This window comes from Pristiophorus japonicus, chromosome 9, assembly GCF_044704955.1.
Source record: "Pristiophorus japonicus isolate sPriJap1 chromosome 9, sPriJap1.hap1, whole genome shotgun sequence".
Lineage (NCBI taxonomy): Eukaryota > Metazoa > Chordata > Chondrichthyes > Pristiophoridae > Pristiophorus > Pristiophorus japonicus.
This window is the reverse complement of record NC_091985.1, coordinates 67191312-67204421: the sequence shown is the minus strand read 5'-3', so window position 1 is coordinate 67204421 and position 13110 is coordinate 67191312. Positions and strand designations below refer to the sequence as shown.

At 44.6% G+C, this 13110-nt stretch overlaps 1 protein-coding gene across 1 annotated transcript in view; it reads right to left on the bottom strand.

Moving 5' to 3' along the window:
• bpnt1 (bisphosphate nucleotidase 1) overlaps window positions 1-13110 on the bottom strand; it is a 48665-nt gene that overhangs the window by 18413 nt on the left and 17142 nt on the right. The window contains exon 3 of the mRNA XM_070889435.1: window positions 1323-1430. Coding sequence (XP_070745536.1) covers window positions 1323-1430 — 108 coding nt within the window. The remainder of the gene's footprint in view (window positions 1-1322; window positions 1431-13110) is intronic.

Below are 13110 nucleotides of genomic sequence, written 5' to 3'. Positions count from 1 at the left end.
CCTCCCTGCTGCAGCTGCGCCGGCTGTCCTTTATAGGTCTCACCAATGCTGCTGCTCCGCCTCTCCGACTGCCGCCGATCCCCGGAATCCCACTGAGCCATTATAGGCCTCACGAACTCCTGCTCCGCCTCTTGCCGACTGCTGCCGATCCCCAGACTCCTGCTGGGCCTTCATCGGCCTCACCAACGCTGCTGCTCCGCCTCTCGCCGACTGCCGCCAATTTCAAATTGTACCCACTCATCTCCCACAACCAACTGTACTTTCAGCCTACATCAGTATGGTATAGTGTTTCATGTGCACATTTACATGTTCTAATCACCATTATTAAATGTTCATCCTTTTCTCATTCCTCCATGGACTTCAAAGGAAGAGCACGAGCCCCTGCCCGCAGAAGGCAGCGACTTCTCGTAGGAACTTCTCCCCTGAAGACAGACCAATCACACAATATGTGCATTGCAAGCACCAGCCCAGGAGCTGGCACATCAAGTGGGCATGTTAATCAGATAAGCGAGCTGGCACCAGGTGAGTCTCAAAGCACAAGTGATCAGGAGCAGATAGTATGTCAGTAACAGCCAAGGAGAATAAATGCTGGAGAGCACTGTCCTCTCCAAGCTCTGCTCTGCAGGACATGGATGCAGGACATGGATGTACAAATCCAGGGGCCAACCAAGAAAAGTACAATACTTGAGGCACAGGAACAAATGTGCGAGATGTTGGCAATCCTGCCAGGCACTCTATCCACAATAGCAGGGAGGATAGTGCAGTCCAGTTCCACCATCTGTTGGGTGTTGTCAGAGGTTCTCAACTCTGCAATCTACTCTGGTGCGTATGGCCATCTCCAGGGGCATCCTCACAGCAGAATCAGTACAACTGGATGGCATCATTGGTCCATGTGGATTAAACAAGTGAAAGAATCAGAGATTCTTATTCCGTAATTCATATTTCAGAAATGTTAAGTTCAAACATTTTTCTCTTCCTCTGAAACTACTTGCCATGGATCTTCAATCAGAATGCCATAAAGATCCGAGGCAAAGTGCTAATATTACTCCATAACTACCTGACAGAAGAATCTTTTAAGCTGAACATGCCAGTTCCTGTAAATTCTTCACCCTGCTACCACTTTGCTCAAATTAGGTGCACCTATCATAACTGGGAATTAAAACAAAAACTAAACCGAGGCAAGAAACTAAGCAACAATAAGTTGAAGTCAATCAACAAATAATCTTCTGGTTAGACTGCTCAACTGCTGCCAAACAATCTACTATAAAAAGTTTTTTCTGCAGATATAGCATTCAAGTATTATTAAACAAGTGACACCTCACCTCATCTTCCTTGATATGGTCATACTGAGTTGGACAAGAGTACTTTAGTACTTCTTCAGATTGAAGACTTTCAATTAAATCTTCATCTACTTCTTGGAAAGGCAAATCCTAAAAACATAAAATGCTAGAATTATGCAAAAATATCCCTTCAAAGATATTGCATCATCATATACTTTTTAAAAATTCATTCCGGCATTAATTGCCCATACCTAATTGCCCTCAAGATGATGGTGGTGAGCCGCCTTCTTGAACTGCTGCAGTCCTTGTGGTGAAGATTCCTGAACAGCACTGTGGGAGTGAGTTCCAGGATTTTGACCCAGAAACGATGAAGGAACGGTGATATATTTCCAAGTCAGGATGGTGTGTAACTTGCAGGGAAACTTGCACGTGATGGTGCTCCTATGTGTCTGCTATGCGCCTGCTGCCCTTGTCCTTTGACGGTATGAGACGTGAATTGGCTAGGATAGACTGGCGAATGATACTTAAAGGGTTGACGGTGGATGGGCAATGACAGACATTTAAAGATCACATGGATGAACTACAACAATTGTACATCCCTGTCTGGCGTAAAAATAAAAAACAGGGAAGGTAGCGCATCCGTGGCTAACAAGGAAAATTAGGGATAGTAAATCCAAGGAAGAGGCATATAAATTGGCCAGAAAAAGCAGCAAACCTGAGGACTGGGAGAAATTTAGAATTCAGCAGAGGAGCACTAAGGGTTTAATTAGGAGGGGGAAAATAGAGTATGAGAGTAAGCTTGCAGGGAACATAAAAACTGACTGCAAAAGCTTCTATAGATATGTGAAGAGAAAAAGATTAGTGAAAACTAATGTAGGTCCCTTGCAGTCAGAATCAGGTGAATTCATAATGGGGAGCAAGGAAATGGCAGACCAATTGAACAAATACTTTGGTTCTGTCTTCACTAAGGAAGACACAAATAACCTCACGAAAATAATAGGGGACCGAGGGTCTAGCGAGAAGGAGGAACTGAGGGAAATCCTTATGAATCAGGAAATGGTGTTAAGGAAATTGATGGGATTGAAAGTCGATAAATCCCCAGGCCCGATAGTCTGCATCCCAGAGTACTTAAGGAAGTGGCCCTAGAAATAGTAGCTGCATTGGTGGTCATTTTCCAACATTCCATGGACTTGAGATCAGTTCCTATGGATTGGAGGGTAGCTAATGTTATCCCACTTTTTAAAAAAGGAGAGAGAAAACAGGGAATTAGAGACAAGTTAGCCTGACATCGGTAGTGGGGAAAATGCTGGAATCAATTATTAAAGATGTAATAGCAGCACATTTGGAAAGCAGTGATAGGATTGGTCCAAGTCAGCATGGATTTATGAAAGGGAAATCATGCTTGACAAATCTTCTAGAATTTTTTTGGGGATGTAACTAGTAGAGTGGATAAGGGGAACCAGTGGATGTGGTGTATTTGGACTTTCAAAAGGCTTTTTGACAAGGTCCCACACAAGAGATTAGTGTGCAAAATTAAGGCACATGGGATTGGGGTTAATGTATTGACGTGGCTAGAGAACTGGTTGGTAGACAGGAAGCAAAGAGTGGGAATAAACAGGTTCTTTTCAGAATGGCAAGCAGTGACTAGTGGGGTACCGCAAGGTTCAGTGCTGGGACCCCAGCTATTTACAATATATATTAATGATTTAGATGAAGGAATTGAATGTAGTATCTCCAAGTTTGCAGATGACACTAAGCTGCGTGGCAGTAAGAGCTGTGAGGAGGATGCTAAGAGGCTGCAGGGTGACTTGGACAGGTTAGGCGAGTGGGCAAATGCATAGCAGATGCAGTATAATGTGGATAAGTGTGAGGTTATCCACTTTTGTGGCAAAAACAGGAAGGCAGATTATCATCTGAATGGTGACAGATTAGGAACAGGGGAGGTGCAACGAGACCTGGGTGTCATGGTACATCAGTCATTGAAAGTAGGCATGCAAGTACAGCAGGCAGTAAAGAAAGCAAATGGCATGTTGGCCTTCATAGCGAGAGGATGTGAGTATCAGAACAAGGTGGCCTTGCTGCAACTGTACAAGGCCTTGGTGAGACCACAGAGTATTGTGTGCAGTTTCGGTCTCCTAATCTGAGGAAGGACATCCTTACTATTGAGGGAGTGCAGCGAAGGTTCACCAGACTGATTCCCGGGATGGCAGGACTAACATATGAAAAAAAAACTGGATCAACTAGGCTTATATTCACTGGAATTTAGAAGAATGAGAGGGGATCTCATAGAAGCATATACAATTCTGATGGGATTGGATAGGTTAGATGCAGGGAGAATGTTCCCGATGTTGGGGAAGTCCAGAACCAGGGGTCACAGTCTAAGGATAAGGGGTAAGCCATCTAGGACCGAGATGAGGAGAAACTTTTTCACCCAGAGAATTGTGAACCTGTGGAATTCTCTACCACAAAAGGTTGTGGAGTCCAGTTCGTTGAATATATTCAAAAGGTAGCTAGATGTGGCCCTTATGGCTAAAGGGATCAGGGGGTATGGAGAGAAGGCAGGAGTGGAGTACTGAAGTTGCATGATCAGCGATGATCATATTGAATGGTGGTGCAGGCTCGAAGGGCCGAATGGCCTACTCCTGCACCTATTTTCTATGTTTCCATGTCCTTCTAGGTGGCAGAGGTCACAGGTTTGGGAAGTGCTGCCTAAGACATCTTGGCGAGTTGCTGCTGTGCACATACTGCAGCCACAGAGCGCCGGTGGTGGAGGGAATACCAATTAAGCAGGCTGCTTTGTCCTGGATGGTATCGAGCTTCAAGTGTTGTTGGAGCTGCACTCCTCCAGGCAAGTGGAGAGTATTCCATCACACTCTTGACTTGTGCTTTGTAAATGGTGGAAAGGTTTTGGGGAGTCAGGAGGTGAGACACCCACCGCTCTGACCTGCTCTTGATGCCACAGTATTTATGTGGCTGGTCCAGTTAAGTTTCTGGTCAATGCTGATCCCCAGGATGTTGATGGTGGGAGATTCGACGTTGAATAATGTGGGGAGGTGGTTAGACTCTTGCTTGTTGGAGATGGTCATTGCCTGGCTCTTGTGTAGCTCGTAATGTCACTTGCCATTTCAGCCCAAGCCTGAATGTCATTCAGGTCTTGCTGCATGCTGGCATGGACTGCTTCATTTTCTGAGGAGTTTTGAATGGAACTGATGACCTTATGATGGAGGGAAGGTCACTGATGAAGCAGCTGAAGATGGTTGGGCCGAGGACACTATCCTGATGAACTCCTGCAACTATGTCCTTGGTCTGGGATGACTGACGTCCAATAACCACAACCATCTTCCTTTGTGCTAGGTATGACTCCAGCCAGTGGAGAGTTTTTCCCCCCGATTCCCATTGACTTCAATTTTACTAAGGCTCCTTGATGCCACACTCGGTCAAATGCTGCCTTGATGTCAAGGGCAATCACTCTCACCTCACCTCTGGAATTCAGCTCTTTCGTCCATGTTTGGACCAAGGCTGTAACGATCAGTAACTAATGGGGTGCCGCAGGGATTAGTGCTGGGACCCCAACTATTTACAATCTATATTAACGACTTGGAAGAAAGGATCAAGTTTTCTGATGATACAAAGATGGGAGGAACAGCAATGTGTGAGGAGGACACAAAAAATCTACAAAAGGACATAGACAGGCTAAGTGAGTGGACAAAAATTTGGCAGATGGAGTATAATGTTGGAAAGTGTGAGGTCATGCACTTTGGCAGAAAAAAAAATCAAAGAGCAAGATATTATTTAAATGGAGAAAGAGTGCAAAGTGCTGCAGTACAGTGGGACCTGGGGGTACTTGTGCATGAAACACAAAAGGTTAGTATGCAGGTACAGCAAGTGATCAGGAAGGCCAATGGAATCTTGGCCTTTACTGCAATGGACATGGAGTATAAAAGCAGGGAAGTCTAGCTACAGAGTATTGGTGAGGCCACACCTGGAATACTGCGTGCAGCTTTGGTTTTCATATTTACAAAAGGATATACTTGCTTTGGAGGCAGTTCAGAGAAAGTTCACTAGGTTGATTCCGGAGATGAGGGGGTTGACTTATGAAGAAAGGTTGAGTAGGTTAGGCTTCTACTCAATGGAATTCAGAAGAATGAGAGGTGATCTTATCGAAACGTATAAGATTATGAGGGGGCTTGACAAGGTGGATGCAGAGAGGATGTTTCCACTGATGGGGGAGACCAGAACTACAGGGGATGATCTTAGAATAAGGGGCCACCCATTTAAAATTGAGATGAGGAGAAATTTCTTCACTCAGAGGGTTGTAAATCTGTGGAATTCGCTGCCTCAGCTGTGGAAGCTGGGACATTGAATAAATTTAAGACAGAAATAGACAGTTTCGTAAACGATAAAGGGGCTATGGGGAGCGGGCAGGGAAGTGGAGCTGAGTCCATGATCAGATCAGCCATGATCTTATTGAATGGTGGAGCAGACTCGAGGGGCTGCATGGTCTACTCCTGTTCCTATTTCTTATGTTCTTATGTTGTTGGGGCTCATAGCCTTTGCTGTATCCAGTGCGCTCAGCCACTTCTTGATATCATTTGGAGTGAATTGGCTGAAGACTGGCTTCTGTGTTGGTGGGGACCTCAGGAGGAGGCCGATATGGATCATCCACTCGGTACTTCTGGCTGCAATGGTTGCAAATGCTCAGCCTTGTCTTTAGCACTTGCATGCTGAGCTCCGCCATCATTGAGGATGGGGATATTCATGGAGCCTCCTCCTCCCGTTAGTTGTTTAATTGTCCACCACCATTCACGGCTGGATTTGGCAGGACTACAGAGCTTTGATTTGATCCGTTGATTGTGGGATTCCTCAGCTCGGTTTATAGCATGCTGATTAGTCCTGTGTTGCAGCTTCCCCAGGTTGGTACCTCATTTTTTTAGGTGCACCCGATGCTGCTCCTGGCATGCTCTTCTGCACTCCACATTGAACCCAGGTTGGTCCTCTGACTTGATTATATTGGTAGAGTGACGGATATGTTGTGCCAATAGAGATTGTGGTGGAATACAATTCTGCTGCTGATGGCCCACAGCGCCTCATGGATGCCCAGTTTTGAGCTGCTAGATCAGTTATCAATCTATCCGATTTAGCACAGTGGTAGTGCTCCTGATCTTCAATAAAAGCGATTACAAAGGTATGAAGGCAGAATTGGTTAAAGTGGACTGGCAAAATAGATTAAAATGTAAGACGATTGATAAACAGTGGCAGACATTTAAGGAGATATTTCATAACTCAACAAAAATATATTCCAGTGAGAAGGAAAGACTAAGAGAAGGGAAAACATCCATGGCTAAACTAAGAAAGTAAAGGATGGTATCAAATTGAAAACAATGGTATACAATGTTGCCAAGATTAGTTGGAGGCCAGAGGATTGGAAAATGTTTTAAAACCTGCAAAGGGCGACTAAAAAATTGAGGGGGAGGATAGATGATGAGTGTAAACTAGCAAGAAACATAAAAACAGATAGCAAAAGCTTATAGTTATATAAAAAGTAGCTAAAGTAAACGTTGGTCCCTTAGAGGCCGAGACTGGGAAATTAATAATGGGGAACAGGGAAATGGCAGACATTGAACAAATATTTAGAAGACATTAAAACATCCAAATAATAGATCATCAAGAGGCTAAAGGAAGGGGGTGGGGTGGGGGGGACTTAAAACAATCACTATCACTAAAGAAAAAGTACTCGGTAAATAATGGGACTAAAGGTGGACAAGTCCCCGGGACCCGATGGCCTACGTCCTAGGATCTTAAAAGAAGTGGCTGCAGAGATAATGGATGCATTGGTTGTAATCTACCAAAATTCCCTGGATTCTGGAGAGGTCCCAGCGGATTGGAAAACTGCAAATGTAACACTCCTATTTAAAAAAGGAGGCAGACAGAAAGCAGGAAACTATAGACCAGTTAGCCTTACATCTGTCATTTGGAAAATGCTGGAGTCCATTATTAAGGAAACAGAAGCAGGACATTTGGAGAAGCATAATAGTCAAGCAGAGTCAGCATGGTTTTCCGAACATAAGAAATAGGTGCAGGAGTAGGCCATGTGGACCCTCGAGCCTACTCTGCCATTCAATAAGATCATGGCTGATCTGATCATGGACTCAGCTCCACTTCCCTGCTCGCTCCCCATAACCCTTTACTCCCTTATCTACAGCTTTCTGGGGTAGAGAATTACAACCCTCAGAAAAAGAAAATTCTCCTCATCAGTTTTAAATGGGTGGCCCCCTTATTCTTAGACTATGTCCCCTAGTTAAAGTTTCCCGTATGAGTGGAAATATCCTCTCTGCATCCACCTTGTCGAGTCCCCTCAGTATCTCATATGTTGCAATATCATCTCTCATTCTTCTGAACTCCAATGTATATAGGCCCAACCTATTCTCATAAGTCAACCCCTTCATCTCCAGAATCAACCTAGTGAACTTTCTATGAAAGGGAAATCATGTTTGACAAATTTGCTGGAGTTCTTGAAGGATGTAACGAGCAGGGTGGATAGGTGAATGTGGTGTATTTGGATTTCCAGAAGGCATTCGATAAGGTGCCATATAAAAGGTTACTGCACAAGTTAAGAGCTCGTGGGGTTGGGGGTAATAATGTTAGCATGGATAGCGGATTGGCTATCTAACAGAAAAGAGATAAATAGGTCTTTTTCCGGTTGGCAAACGGTAACTAGTGGGGTGCCACAGGGACTGGTGCTGGAGCCTCAACTATTTATTATCTATATTAATGACTTAGATGAAGGGACTGAGTGTAATGTAGCCAAGTCTGCTGATGATACAAAGATGGATGGGAAAGCAAGTTGTGAGGAGGACACAAAAAATCTGCAAAGGGATATAAACAGGCTAAGTGAATGAGCAAATATTTGGCAGATGGAGTATAAAGTGGGAAAGTGTGAGGTTACCCACTTGGCAGGACAAATAAAAAAGCAAATTATCTAAATGGAGAGAAATTACAAAACGCTGGACTACAGGGACCTGGGGGGTCCTTGTGCATAAAATACAAAAGGTAAGTATGAAGGTACAGCAAGTAATCGGGAAGGCAAATAGAATGTTGGCCTTTATTGAAAAGGGGAATGGAGTATAAAAATAGGGAGGTCCTGCTACAACTGTACAGGGTATTGGTATGGCCACACATGGAGTACTGTGAACAGTTTTGGTATCCTTATTTAAGGAGGGATATACTTACGTTTAAGGTGGTTCACAGAAGGTTCACTAGGTTGATTCCAGAGATGAAAGGATTGACATGAAGAAAGGTTGAGCCGATACGCGTTGGAATTCAGAAGAATGAGAGATGATCTTATTGAAACATACAAGATACTGAGGGAGCTCGACAAGGTAGATGCAGAGAGGATGTTTCCCCTCTTGGGGGAATCTAGAACTAGGGGTTATAGTTTCAGAATAAGGGGTCGTCCATTTAGAACCGAGATGAGGAGAAATTCTGAGGGTTGTAAATCTATGGAATTCTCTGCCCCAGAGAGCTGTGGAGGCTGGGTCATTGAATATATTTAAGGTGGAGATAGAGATTTTTGAGCGACAAGGGAGTGAAGGATTATGGGGAGTGGACAGGGAAGCGGAGCTGAGCCCAAAATCAGATCAGCCATGATCTTATTAAATGGCGGAGTAGGCTCGGGGGGCCAAATGGGCTAAGGTTTGGCAGATGGAATACAATGTCGGAAAGTGTGAGGTCATCCACCTTGGGGGGAAAAAAAACAGTAAAAGGGATTATTATTTGAATGGGGAGAAATTACAACATGCTGCGGTGCAGAGGGACCTGGGGGTCCTTGTGCATAAATCCCAAAAAGTTAGTTTGCAGGTGCAACAGGTAATCAGGAAGGCGAATGGAATGTTGGCCTTCATTGTGAGAGGGATGGAGTACAAAAGCAGGGAGGTCCTTCTGCAACTGTATAGTGTATTGATGAGGCGCACCTGGAGTACTGCGTGCAGTTTTGGTCACCTTACTTAAGGAAGGATATACTAGCTTTGGAGGAGGTACAGAGACGATTCACTAGGCTGATTCTGGAGATGAGGGGGTTACCTGATGGTGATAGATTGAGTAGACTGGGTCTTTACTCGTTGGAGTTCAGAAGGATGAGGGGTGATCTTATAGAAACATTTAAAATAATGAAAGGGATAGACAAGATAGAGGAAGAGAAGTTGTTTCCACTGGTCGGGGAGACTAGAACTAGGGGGCACAGCCTCAAAATATGGGGAAGCCAATTTAAAACAGAGTAGAGAAGGAATTTCTTCTCCCAGAGGGTTGTGAATCTGTGGAATTCTCTGCCCAAGGAAGCAGTTGAGGCTAGCTCATTGAATGTATTCAAGTCACAGATCGATAGATTTTTAACCAATAAGGAAATTAAGGGTTACGGGGAGCGGGCGGGTAAGTGGAGCCGAGTCCATGGCCAGATCAGCCATGATCTTGTTGAATGGCGGAGCAGGCTCGAGGGGCTAGATGGCCTACTCCTGTTCCTAATTCTTATGTAAAAGGCCTACTCATGCTCCTATTTCTTATGTTTCTACAACATGATGGAACTTGGTCTCCACAATGACTGTGCGGTGGTCACTGTTCTCAATGCCGTCATGGACAGATGCATCTGCGACGGGTAAATTGGTGAAGACGAGGTCAAGTAGGTTTTTCCCTCGCGTTGGTTCTCTCATCACCTTCTGCAGGCTGAGTGGCAGATAAGTCCTTCAGGACTCGGCCAGCTCGGTCAGTAGTGGTACTACCGAGCCACTCTTGGTGATGTATATTGATGTCCCCAACCCAGAGTACATTCTGTGACCTTGCTACCCTCAGTGCTTCTTCCAAGTGGTGTTTAATATGCAGGAGTACGGATTCATCAGCTGAGAGAGGGTAATCAGCAGGAGATTTCATTGCGTATGCTCAACCCTGCAGCCATGAGACTTCATGGGGTCCGGAGTCAATGTTGAGGACTCCCAGGGCCACTCCCTCCTGACTGTATGCCTCTGTGCCGCCACCTTGGGGTTTGTGATGGAGGAGTCTGGGACATTACCTGAAAGGTATGATTCTGTGAGTATGACGAAGTCAGGCTTTTACTTGATTAGTCTGCAGGACAGCTCTCCCAATTTTGGCACAAGTCTCCAGATATTAGTGAGGAGGACTTTGCAGGGTCGACTGGGCTGGGTGTGAAACATAGAAAATAGGTACAGGAGCAAGCCATTCAGCCCTTCGAGCCTGCACCACCATTCAATATGAACATGGCTGATCATGCAACTTCAGTACCCCTCCATACCCCTTGATCCCTTTAGCCATAAGGGTCACATCTAACTCCCTTTTGAATATATCTAATGAACTGGCCTCAACAACTTTCTGTGGTAGCGAATTCCACAGGTTCACAATTCGGAGTGAGAAGTTTCTCCTCATCTCGGTCCTAAATGGCTTACTCCTTAGACTGTGACCCCTTGTTCTGGATTTCCCCAACATCTGGAACATTCTTGCTGCATCTAACCTGTTCAATCCCATCAGAATTCTTCTAAATTCCAGTGAATATAAGCCTAGTCGATCCAGTCTTTCTTCATATGTCAGTCCTGCCATCCCAGGAATCAGTATGGTGAACCTTCGCTACACTCCCTCAATAGCAAGAATGTCCTTCCTCAGATTAGGAGACCAAAACTGTACACAATATTCAAGTCTGAAGTCGGTGCTGAGGTCGATGCCAGGTGGTCCATCCAGTTTTATTTTCATTATTGTTTTCTCTATCGGTTTGTTACAACTGAGGGCAGTTAGCAGTTAACTACATTGCTGTGGGTCTGGAGTCACATATAGGCCAGCAGATTTCCTTTGCTAAAGGAAATTAGTAAACCAGATGGGTTTTTAAAATTACAATCTGTAGTTTCATGGTCACCATTACAGGACACGAGCTTTTTTTAAAAATTCTTTTAAAATTTAACTGAGTTTTAAAATTCCACAGCTGCCGAGGTGGGATTTGAACTCTCAATCACATCTCCGGATCATTAGTCCAGGCCTCTCAATTACTAGTCCAGTAACATAACCACTATGCTGCCATTGCCATACTTGCAGGGGTACAGCAGTGCAGTGGTTATGTTAATGGACCAGTAATCTAGAGGCCTCAACTGGTCACTGGAACATGTTAATACTATTTACAATAATTATATAGAAACATAGAAAATAGGTGCAGGAATAGGCCATTCAGCACTTCGAGCCTGCACCGCCATTCAATAAGATCATGGCTGATCATTCAAGCTCAGTACCCCTTTCTTGCTTTCTCTCCATACCACTGATCCCTTTAGCCGTAAGGGCCATATCTAACTCCCGCTTAAATATATCCAATGAACTAGCATCAACAACTCTCTGCAGTAAAAAATTCCACAGGTTAACAACTCTCTTCATCTCAGTCCTAAATGGCTTACCACTTATCCTTAGACTATGTCCCCTGGTTCTGGACTTTCCCAACATCCAGAACATTCTTCCTGCATCTAACCTGTCCAGTCCCGTCAGAATTTTATGTTTCTATGAGATCCCCTCTTCTCCTTCTAAACTCCAGTGAATACAGGCCCAGTCGATCCAGTCTCTCCTCATAGGTCAGTCCTGCCATCCCAGGAATCAGTCTGGTGAACCTTCGCTGCACTCCCTCAATAGCAAGAACATCGTTCCTCAGATTAGGAGACCAAAACTGAACACAATATTCCAGGTGTGGCCTCACCAAGGCCCTGTACAACTGCATTAAGACCTCCCTGCTCCTATACTCAAATCCCCTAGCTATGAAGGCCAACATACCATTTGCCTTCTTCACCACCTGCTGTACCTGCATGCCAACTTTCAATGACTGATGTACCATGACACCCAGGTCTCGTTGTACCTCCCCTTTTCCTAATCTGCCACCATTCAGATAATATTCTGCCTTCCGTGTTTTTGCCACCAAAGTGGATAACCTCACATTTATCCACATTATGCTGCATCTGCTACACATTTGCCCACTCACCTAACCTGTCCAAGTCACCCTGCAGCCTTTTAGCATCCTCCTCACAGCTCACACCGCCACCCAGCTTAGTGTCATCTGCAAACTTGGAGATATTACATTCAATTCCCTCAACCAAATCATTAATGTATATTGTAAAGAGCTGGGCCCCTGCAGCACCACCACTAGACACTGCCTGCCATTCTGAAAAGGACCCGTTTATCCCGACTCTCTGCTTCCTGTCTGCCAACCAGTTCTCTATCCACGTCAGTACACTACCCCCAATACCATGTGCTTTAATTTTGCACACTAATCTCGTGTGGGACCTTGTCAAAAGCCTTTTGAAAGTCCAAATACACCACATCCAATGGTTCTCCCTTGTCCACTCTGCTAGTTACATCCTCAAAAAATTCTAGAAGATTTGTCAAGCAGGATTTCCCTTTTATAAATCCATGTTGACTTGGACCAATCCAGTCACTACTTTCCAAATGCGCTGTTATTTCATCTTTAATAATTAATTCCAACATTTTCCCCACTACTGATGTCAGGCTAACCGGTCTATAATTCCCTGTTTTCTCTCTCCCTCCTTTTTTAAAAAGTGGTGTTACATTAGCTACCCTCCAGTCCATTCGAACTAATCCAGAGTCGACAGACTGTTAGAAAATGATCACCAATGCATCCACTATTTCTAGGGCTACTTTCGTAAGTACTCTGGGATGCAGACCATCAGGCCCCGGGGATTTATCGGCCTTCAATCCCATCAATTTCCCCAACACAATTTCTCGCCTAATAAGGATTTCCTTCAGTTCCTCCTTCTCGCTAGACCCTCGGTCCCCTAGTATTTCC